The sequence below is a fragment of the Hipposideros armiger genome, unplaced genomic scaffold (assembly GCF_001890085.2).
Source record: "Hipposideros armiger isolate ML-2016 unplaced genomic scaffold, ASM189008v1 scaffold_457, whole genome shotgun sequence".
In the NCBI taxonomy this organism is placed as follows: Eukaryota; Metazoa; Chordata; class Mammalia; order Chiroptera; family Hipposideridae; genus Hipposideros; species Hipposideros armiger.
In genome coordinates this window covers 1,535,922-1,545,513 of record NW_017731807.1, presented here as the reverse complement: position 1 = coordinate 1,545,513, position 9,592 = coordinate 1,535,922, and the positions used below count along the sequence as shown (strand labels likewise).

The following is a 9,592-nucleotide window of genomic DNA, read 5'->3' as shown; positions in this document are numbered from 1 at the left end:
CCCCACTCCCCCCCTGCTGCTCCCCCCTCCCTACCCGGACTCCGGGGGCACCGCCGGGGGACAGACACCCAGCAGGTAACCCTGGCCTGGCTCGCCCTCTCCTCTTGGATTTTCCTCCACACCCTCCAGTGTGACCCCTTTCCCCGGTTCCGTCTCCTTGTTTTCCCCCGGCCTTGCCTCTTTTCCCTGGCCTTCCTTGTTTCATCTCCCCCACTTGGGCTTGTCGCCCGCTAGCCGCGCCGCCGTCTCGTGCAGCCCTACTCCCTTCACCTCGCCCGACAGCCTATGCGCCCCAGGTCTTTCCGCGGCACCTTTCGGGGCTCTGACTCGCTGCTTCTCTGGGCTTTGCTTTCCTTCCGACCCGTCCCTTGGGGCTCTGAGGAAGGAGGGAGTCCCTGTCTTTTTCTTGTTCCCCCAGTTTCCCGCCCCCCCCAACTCTGGCCCCCTTTCTCCTTCTAGCAGTCTCTAGGGGTGGGGAGAAAACCGGAATTTGGGGGGCCCTCTGGAGGGGCAAGGGGCTGTGTGTCGCTGGGGAAAGGGGCTGTGTGTGTGCCTGGTGGGGGTGGGGGCGGTTAGTGACCTGGCTGTCTCTGTTGTCCCTTTAAATGGCCCTCACATTTCTGGGGACTCGTGGGGGGGAGGTGGCAAGCAGCCTGCCTGGGGGGCAGGGCCCTCGGTTAGTCCACACAATCAGGGGTGGTAATGATTTAAAGGGACAGTCTCGTTGTGGCCGCTGCCACCCTGTGCCGGCGGGAGGGGGAGCCGGCAGGCCATGTCTGGGGAGGCTTGGCTGACAAGCAGGGCATTTGAGGCTGAGTCTGTTTTGGGGCCTGCCAGGTCTGGGACTGTGCTATGGCTGAGAATGTGCAAGGGTGACAGCTTGCCCAGAGGGGGCATTCAGACTGAGCTATCTCCAGGGCCCCATCTTTGGCTTCATGGACTCGTTGGCTAAGAATCATTGAGTCCAAACTACAGAGCCTGTTTGCCACCAGGTCAGGACCACCAGCAGGTCTGCAGGTCAACAGCCTGGCCTGGGCACATTGGAACTGGCCCTTCAGCTTCTCCTTTTGTTGTTTGGCTCTGTGCACAAGAAAGTCCCAGCCCCTCCTCCAAATCCCTCTCCCTATCCACATGCCCCCCCAAAAACACACCCACCCCAGCTGTTGGACAGATGAATTACAGCCTCGGCTTGGGGCCAGGACTGGTGAGGGATTAAAGCTCTGGGTCTGGCCCTTTAAATGGCTGTTGGCCCCTCCTCCATTCTGATGTCCAGACACCCCATACTTACCCCTGCTGACCCTCTTGGCTGCCCCTCACTCCTCATGGTTTGTCCTAAGGCCTGGAACTTCCGTTTCTCTAGGCTAGACCCTCCCCAGCAACCCCTTCCCCCTAACATAACGACATGCACAAATGCTACAGACTACACAAACACACTCCCTGGTCCCACATTCTGAGTGTCCCTGTTCTGAAGGGTTCTATCCTCAAGCTCCCTTTTCCAGCTGAAGCACCTTGTCAGCCTGGCCTCTCTAGCCTGCAGCTGACCACTACCCTGGCCCAGTGAGGGGCCTTGCATGGGTCAGAAATAGCACCTCCCTGGGGACAGTGTCATCAGCAGTGGAGGCAGCTTGCAGCACATTGCATCATGGAGGCTGGGGGCTGGAGGCCTGAGTCTCTGGGGCAGGGGGAAGGTTGGGGGCTGAAGGCCAGAGAAGGGAGAGACTAAACTGAGAGCCCAAGTGTCTGGGGGAGCCCAAGGGTCTGGGTCCTTAAGGACAGAGAACTGTGGGTTAAGGGAGCACAAGACATAGATCCCGGAGGAGTGAGTTTGAGGTGAGGGCAGACTTAGGTCTGACCACTGGATGGACACTGGTTCTTGGCCCTGGACTTATGCTAAAAGACCTAGCTTCTCTCTGAGAGTTAGGAAGGGAGTGAGAGCCTCTATCACCTTCTTGGGCCACATAGAGGAAGGAGGTATGGGGAAACAGGATATGGCCTTGACCGGTGGGATGGGAGGGAGGCTTGCAGCAGAGACCACTTCCAGACCTAGGACCAGAGTCACAGTCCTTGCTGAGGAGGAAGGCTTCTCCCTGCTGGGCCTGTTCATCTAGTCTGGCCACCTGTGCTGCTCGTAGAGACCTGCCTGCACCTGCCTGAGGGAAGAGGAGGGGGCAGAGTCCAGAGGGTGGGGTTGACTGGTGTCTTGATAAGGTTAGGGAGGAGGCAGAGCTGAAGGAAGAGGATCTGCATGCCTGGGGCCAGGATTGAGGCTGACTGGGGTGCAGATGTCAGGGGTAGCTGGGTCTACTCTGGGGCCAGGGACTCTCAGTAGGAGAGTCCAGTCAGAAAAGAGATCATGGGTTGGGTGTCCACTTGGACTTACTCAGATTCCTTAGCATGCTCCCCTTACCTCCTGGTCCAGACTGCTTCCTAATGGGGAAGGCTGGAGGACTACTTTGGGGATGGCTTTTTCTGGTTGCCATGGAAACATTCTTCCATCCCATCTGACCACCAGAGCCAGGTTTCTCCTCAATAAGGGGGTAGGGAACACAGGAAAATTCTCCAGTCTGGGAGACTCTACCTCTAACTGTTTTTTTTTTTTTCTTTTAGGTTCCCCCAGGCACCATGCCAGCCCCATAGTACTACCCACCTCACCCACTGTGGTCTGCTGCACCCCACTGCTGGGGCACTGGTTCCAATGAGGTAGGGCACAACAAACTCCATCTGGTAAGTCCTACCCCTGATCACTGTACCCAATACCCCCCAACAGTCCAATTCTGTACCACATGCTTGAGGAAGAGTGGTATGATCTGGATCATGCCCACTCCTCAGAATGGTCCAGTCCAACTCTGAGCATCCCCTCACAATGTGGTGTTTGAGTGGTTCAGCCTTCCTGGTTTATGGAGCTCCCCTCTGTTGCCTATGAATAGTTCAGTCCTGTACTTCACCAGCCTCTCCACTACCACCAAAAAATCTCCCCCCAGTGCTACAACTCATTTGCTAATTGAATTGAATTAAGCTAGGGTTTGCAAGCTGGAAAGTAGAGTTGAGATACACTGGAGGGATTTTCTTGGGACAGGGAGGGCTTTGTCCCTATAAGAGTTGTTGAACAGACTGGCTTATGGAGGGTGATTGGAAATGGATTTGGAGAGATATTGGAGACCATTGCTACAACAACCTGCTGTTGCCATGGCAGTCTTGGCATTCTCACCTTTCCTTCCAGATCCCTTTCTGTTCTGTTCTCTTCCCCATTGCACTACAGTATTTGCCCCCACCCCTTCCCCATACACACCCTAAGTCTTACTCCTTTGCTGCTTACCTCTGTACTGCCAGTTCTCAGCCTGAGGCCCTGCTTAAACTCCTCCCCCCCACCCCCAGGAGAAAAGATGGTACCTAAGCCAGGGACTTTAGTTCTGAGTGTGCTTTGGTCTTCTCCATTACTCACTGAGTTTTTTTAGTGGGACTGTTTTCTCCTATGTATCTATTTGGCAAGATAGTTGTACATTGGGGTGCCTCAGTGGAATTGTGTTGAATGAATGTGATAATTGAATGAGCTTCATTGCCAAGAAACTGATGGCTTTTGAGATCTGCTGCATAGTCTCCTATCCACATCTCTAGAGGACGTGAGACATTTGGGATGGCAACCTGGGGTAGAGCTGAGGGGCAGGCTGACCCAAGAAGTGACCTGTGAGGATAAAACCAACAGAGGGAGAATAGAACAGATGCATTATAGAAGAGTGGCAAGAATGAGACTCTGGAAAGAAGCCCAGCTCTTCCATTCTCTTGCAGAATCACCTTGACCAACTTACCTAATCTCCCTGAGCCTTAATTTCCTCATCTGTAAAACGGGGGTAATAAAACCTCTTATGTCAGGTTTTGGGGAGGAGTTTTAAAAATGTATAGAAAGTGATTAACACTGTGCCTGGCATGTAATAAGTATTCAGTAAATGCTAGTAATTATCATAACGGGAGCCCCTGGGAGCTGGAGGATAAGCAAGGACGTTGAGGAATAGGACAGAACTTGACTGAAGGCAGATAGACCCCAATCACTGATCCAGGAAGACCTCAGGATTCAGGGGAGTGAGGGGAGGAGTCAGTAGGGTCAGTAGGCTCCAGTGTTTCCCTGACTCTGTTCAGGAACATGTAAAGCAAACACAGAAGGGCATGTGCAGAGACACACGTGATCACGCAAGTGATGCAGAGGCAGACCCAGACAAAAGACCGAGACAGGAGCCAGGCAGACACACAGACAGAAACAGCAGCGCAGAGTCATGTAGACAGGCATAATGACAGGAACGCGTCAGACACAGGCATTGAAGGAGACAAGATAAGCAGATATGCAGGTGCACACGGAGACAGACACCGGGACCCACACACAGCCGACCTTGTCAGACTGGTGAACACAGCGGTCCAGTCAGAGGCAGACACAAGGCTCGCAGTGACACATAGCGGGCCAGGGCCGGCACTGTCACTTCTCGGTGGGGGGCGGGGAGGGGCCAACAGCGGGGGAAAGCTGGGGAAGGGAATCCCGAGCGGGCGACCTGCCCGGGTGGCTGAGTCACAGCAGAGCCCCAGCCGGCAGTCTTCCCCTCCGCCTCCCCCCTCCCCCAGGTAAGAAGCGAGCCTGTAACTCCTCGCTTCCACCCGGCAGAATGAGGCCTGCAGGGAGCGGGGTGCGGCGGGGTTCCGGGACCAGCCCCACCTCCGCGCTCGTGCAGCGGCACTACTGCCTGCCTGCTGGGTAAAACCCTATCTGCGGGGTCTTGTCTTTGGCCAGCATGTGAGTCTGCGTGCGTCCGTCTGGCCCCTTACTCCACGTCCCGCGCGGCTGGAGCGGTGCGTGGAGGGGCTTGTCGGGCTTCAAGCCGGGAGAGAGTTAAGTGGGTGTGATTGATGGAGTGGGTCTCTCTCGGGGCCCAAGGGGGAGGGGGGGGTCTGTTAAAGTCTCCGAGTCCGGAGCCCGGATGGAGGGGGCGGAGCTGGGCTTAGCCGGGAGTGCCCGGATGGGGAGGGCGTGGCTTCGGCGGGAGAAGAATTAACCCTTTCTGAGCAGCTGACTCCGGGGACTGTGGGTTGGGCGGTAGAGGCTGGAATGTCTGCCCCAGAAGTATACCGTCCTCCCAGCCTGACTTTGGCCGTATGTGTATAACACTCATCTGTTTTTGAGGAGTCTGTGGTTGTCTTTGTGCCTGTCCGTGGTTGCCCCCTCCCCTTGGTTAGTACGGACACCAGGAGTCGGAGAGGGCTATTCCTGCCCTAAAGCGAGAGTGGAGGTGAGAGTGGACCGCGAGCCGACTGCCGGCGTCTGGGGAACAGGTGTGAGTGCGGAGTTGGGACTGCTGGGCGCTGGGAGGGGCCGTCGTGCAGTAAGACGAGAGGGGAAATTCCACGGGACCCGTGGTGAGCGAGCGGTGTGTGGGCTGAGTTGTGTCTGCCTCTGACTATGTGTCTGTGTGTGTTCAGGGAGGCGGGGGCTGAGTCAGTGGGAATAGGGGAAGGTTTTCTGAGTGACTCACGCTCCCCCACCCCAAGCCTGAATCAGACCCCGAGGGAGGGCTTTGTACGGGAGGTGGATGGGGAGTCAGGCGCCTGGGTCCCGGGTGAGGAACAGGGATCCACGGTGGTTGGCGAGAGTGAGTGTGTGTTTAGTATACAGGAAGTTTTTGTTCTCAAGTGAGGGCTGCTGTATTCTGAATACCGGCGCGGGGGTGTGTGTGGATAAAGGTGGAGAGGGGCTGGAGAGACGGGGCTCACTGGTTTAGGGAAAGCTGAGTCAGTTCCCCGTGGGAAAGGGGAAGTGGTAGAGGGGAAGTGTCATCATCGCAGAAGGGGAAACTGCATTTCCTGGTAACTGGCAGCGCCCTCGGCACCACTTCCCAAGCGGGTATCTGTGCCTCTGATATTTGGACCCTCCCCGTTTCCCGTTTTCTGGACCCCCGTTCTCCATTTTCCCATGTCTGGGCTATGGGTCCCGGGACTTGGGGTGGGGGAAGCAGCCAGCCAGGGCCATACTTGAGCGCAGTTAAGCGCTGTACTTGTCCCAGAGGTTGGTAATTGACCGAATGGTTGTATGGTGAGGAGAGTGAGTTCTGACAGAATCTCCGCGCGAACTGCGGAGATGGTCCGCAGAGCCCAAGCGCGCCTGCCAGGGCTCGGCGGGGAGTGGCACACTGGGACCTGTAGGGTCCAAGCGCTTGCATGCAAACAGACGACCCTGTACAGCGGACAGAGGACTGTTTTCACCAGAAACCCGCCTGCCCTTGTGGGCTGGGTGGAAATTTCCCCAAAGTGCAGACTTTTCTCGGCGAGGGCGAACTTTCCAGCCGCCCCCAGCCTCTTGTCGCGCGTTCTCCCCCGGCTTCCTGCCCTGCTCAGGCTCCAGCTGGAGCGCTGGCCCCGCCCCCGCCGCTTTGTACTCGACATTCGCCTCTAGCAGCTCTTTGTACTCTAGACTCTCAATGGACCGATCCCGGGAGCGGAGCCGGCTCCCTACCTGAGGGGACGCCGGGTAGGCGAGGAGGAAGCTTTGGGACCGAGATCCTGGGCTCAGAGAGGGGAGAAGGAAGAAATGAGGCTAAAGGGAAGATGCCCAGGAAGGGGAGCGCTGCGCTCGTCTTGGGTCGAGCCAGCATCGACGGGAAGGGTTGGGGGGTGGTGTGTGAAGGAGGAAGTGAAACGGGTTTGGGTTCTTTAAGGGAGTGGGCGGTGAGAGTGGGACAAGGGTGATGTCACCGCCTGTCGGGCCCGCCCTCCCTCCCGGAGGACACCCCCCCCCTCCCGTGCACTTACTTACACACGCCGCTTCCGCTGCGCAAGTAGCCACGTCACGGGCAACCCCCGAAATCCCCCCTCCCTTGGGGGGCGGGGGCCACGTGGGCCGTGGGGAACCGCGTGGCCCCGGCGGGGAAGGGCATAGAGGATACCGGAGCCACGCAAGAAGGGCCACACTGGACCGTGGTGCGCGACTTCTGAGAAGTTGGAGGGTTAAATGGGATTTTGGTTTTGGGGGTCGGTTGGTATTGAAGACCGAGAGAGCCAGGAGACGTGCAGGAGCTGAAGGTACTGGGTATGAGGCTGGGTGCTTGACCATGATTTGGGATGGTCAAGTGTGGGGGATGAAGCGCTCAGCTCGCGGCGCCGTTGGGTTTGAGTGCCGTAGAAGTCGCCCTGACTGGCCAGTCCTAAGCAGTCCCGAGGGGCACTCTGAATGGGGAGGTCAGGCTCTGGGCGAGGTGAAGTGAGGATGGGGAGCGACACCTTTGTCTGCTTTGGGCATCTGTCTGCTGTCCGTCGGTCTTACAGCGGGCAGGGCGGGGGGCATCTAGGTCAGACTAGCGTGGAACACGGGTGGCTTTGTGCGTGCGTGGGGCTTGCGGGGAGCGCCATCCCCCAGGTCGGCCGGGGCGTGCGACTCGCCGCCTTCACCCACATGGGTCACAGGCTCTGTTTGCCCCGCCGGCCCGAGTCTTAGGTCCTAGATGGAGACCCTAAATAGGAGCCGCCGGGTCACGTCGGGGTCATCTGGGGCCGAGCCCGTCTGACCGGCTCCGCCGCCCCTCCTCCCCCGGCCGTCAGCGGGCCGGCTAACTTCACTCCTATTGGTCCTGGGCAGGCTGTTACTGAGGCGGAGACGCGGGTGATGATTGGCTTTCCGGGCAGAGAGGAAGTCCTGTGATTGGCCAGGTCCCTGGAGCTCGCCGACGCTGTGAGAGGAGGCTCCCACGGAGGCCGGGTAAGCCGCGGCGGCATTGCCTGTCGGCTCCGGACTGGCGGTCCCGCTCCCTGCCACTCGTTCAGGCTCCTAGCCACTCTTCTGGGCGTCTAGGGGCTCCTTAAGTCCAGTGGGCCTCCTCTCAGGGAAATCCAAGGCCGGGCGCCCTGCGCAGATGACAGATCTGTGGGTGCCCCAGCCAGACCAGGCTAGTAGTCCCTGGGCCCCAACTGTGCTGGCCAGCTCACCTCACTTTGCCTCTTCCTCTCTATAGAATTGGCTGTGAAAGGCCCTGGGCGGCCATCTGGGGGCAGTGGGTTCATCTGTCAGAGCGGCTGGAGTGGGACCATCACCCCCAGAGAGCTGGGGCAGGGGGCTGTGCCCCATCTCCAGGGCTCCTGGGGCCACTGCTGACCTGGTAAGGGAAAGACTGGGCCTGGGTTGGCTGTGTTTCCACAGGCAGCTCAGGCTCTGCCTCCAGTAAGACCATAATCTCCTCTCCCTGACTCAGGCTGGATGCATCGGGCAGTGGACCCTCCAGGGGCCCGCGCTGCACGGGAAGCCTTTGCCCTTGGGGGCTTGAGCTGTGCTGGGGCCTGGAGCTCCTGCCCGCCCCATCCCCCTCCTCGTAGCGCATGGCTGCCTGGAGGCAGGTGAGAACTTGGGTCATCTCTCTCTCTGTCTCCAGGAACTCATCTTCTCATCTCCTACACCTTTCAATCTGTCATTCTCTGAGATTTTGCCATTCTGTGGGCCTCAGTGTAGTCCTCAGTAGTTTTCTCTTATTCCCTCAGTCCCCTCCTTACTAGATAGGGACAAGACTCTTTTATCTTGATTACATTAACAGACCTCTTCTCTCTTCAGGTGCTCTGCCAGCATCGGGCAGCCCCCACTGTCTGCTCCCCTACCCTCTTCACATGGCAGTAGCTCTGGGCACCCCAACAAACCGTATTATGTTCCAGGGTGAGTGAGGATTCAAAGGTGCTGGGGATGGGAGATAAGGCTGGGGTCTTGAAAGAGTTCTCCCAAGTCTGACCACCCTCCCTCTCCAACCCCTTTTGTTCTGCAGAACACCCACCCCAAGACCTCTCCATGGGAAGCTGGAATCCCTGCATGGCTGTGTGCAGGCATTGCTCCGGGAGCCAGCCCAGCCAGGGCTGTGGGAACAGCTTGGGCAGCTATACGAGTCAGAGCATGACAGTGAGGAGGCCATACGCTGCTACCATAGTGCTCTTCGATATGGAGGAAGTTTGGCTGAGCTGGGGCCTCGCATCGGCCGACTACAGCAGGTGGGATGAGGCAGGCCATAAGAAGATAGGATTGTGCCTTCTGGCTCAGTGCCCTGATCTTATGTCTGCTTCTGTCCTGTTCCCTGCATCCTTCCTCCATCTCCCCAGGCCCAGCTCTGGAACTTTCATGCTGGTTCTTGCCAGCACCGAGCCAAGGTCCTGCCCCCATTGGAGCAAGTATGGAACTTGCTGCACCTTGAGGTGAGTCTGGGGTTGGGTGAGGTAGGGAGGAGGGCTGGACCAAGTGTACACCTGTGCCATTCTCTCTCCTCTTTTTTGTCCTCAGCACAAGCGGAACTACGGGGCCAAGCGGGGGGGCCCCCCAGTGAAGCGAGCCGCTGAACCCCCAGTAGTGCAGCCTGTGCCTCCTGCAGCACTCTCAGGCCCCTCAGGGGAGGAGACCCTCAGCCCTGGAGGCAAGCGCAGAAGAGGTTGCAACTCTGAGCAGGTAGAGTTGTATGTGGGCAGGCAGGCAGTGAGTGGGAGGATTAGGGCAAGGAATGGGATTCTCACACCCTCTTTTCTTGTAGACTGGCCTTCTCCCAGGGCTGCCGCTGCCTCCACCACCATTACCACCACCACCACCACCACCACC

General features: G+C 58.2%; 1 protein-coding gene across 1 annotated transcript in view; it reads left to right on the top strand.

Moving 5' to 3' along the window:
• The first annotated feature begins 7,609 nt into the window (after positions 1-7,609).
• KDM6B (lysine demethylase 6B) overlaps positions 7,610-9,592 on the top strand; it is a 9,937-nt gene continuing 7,954 nt past the window's right edge. Inside the window, exons 1-8 of the mRNA XM_019665910.1 lie at positions 7,610-7,729; positions 7,983-8,126; positions 8,220-8,361; positions 8,573-8,671; positions 8,778-8,997; positions 9,106-9,198; positions 9,284-9,445; positions 9,528-9,590. Coding sequence (XP_019521455.1) covers positions 8,225-8,361; positions 8,573-8,671; positions 8,778-8,997; positions 9,106-9,198; positions 9,284-9,445; positions 9,528-9,590 — 774 coding nt within the window. The 5' untranslated portion in view covers positions 7,610-7,729; positions 7,983-8,126; positions 8,220-8,224. The remainder of the gene's footprint in view (positions 7,730-7,982; positions 8,127-8,219; positions 8,362-8,572; positions 8,672-8,777; positions 8,998-9,105; positions 9,199-9,283; positions 9,446-9,527; positions 9,591-9,592) is intronic.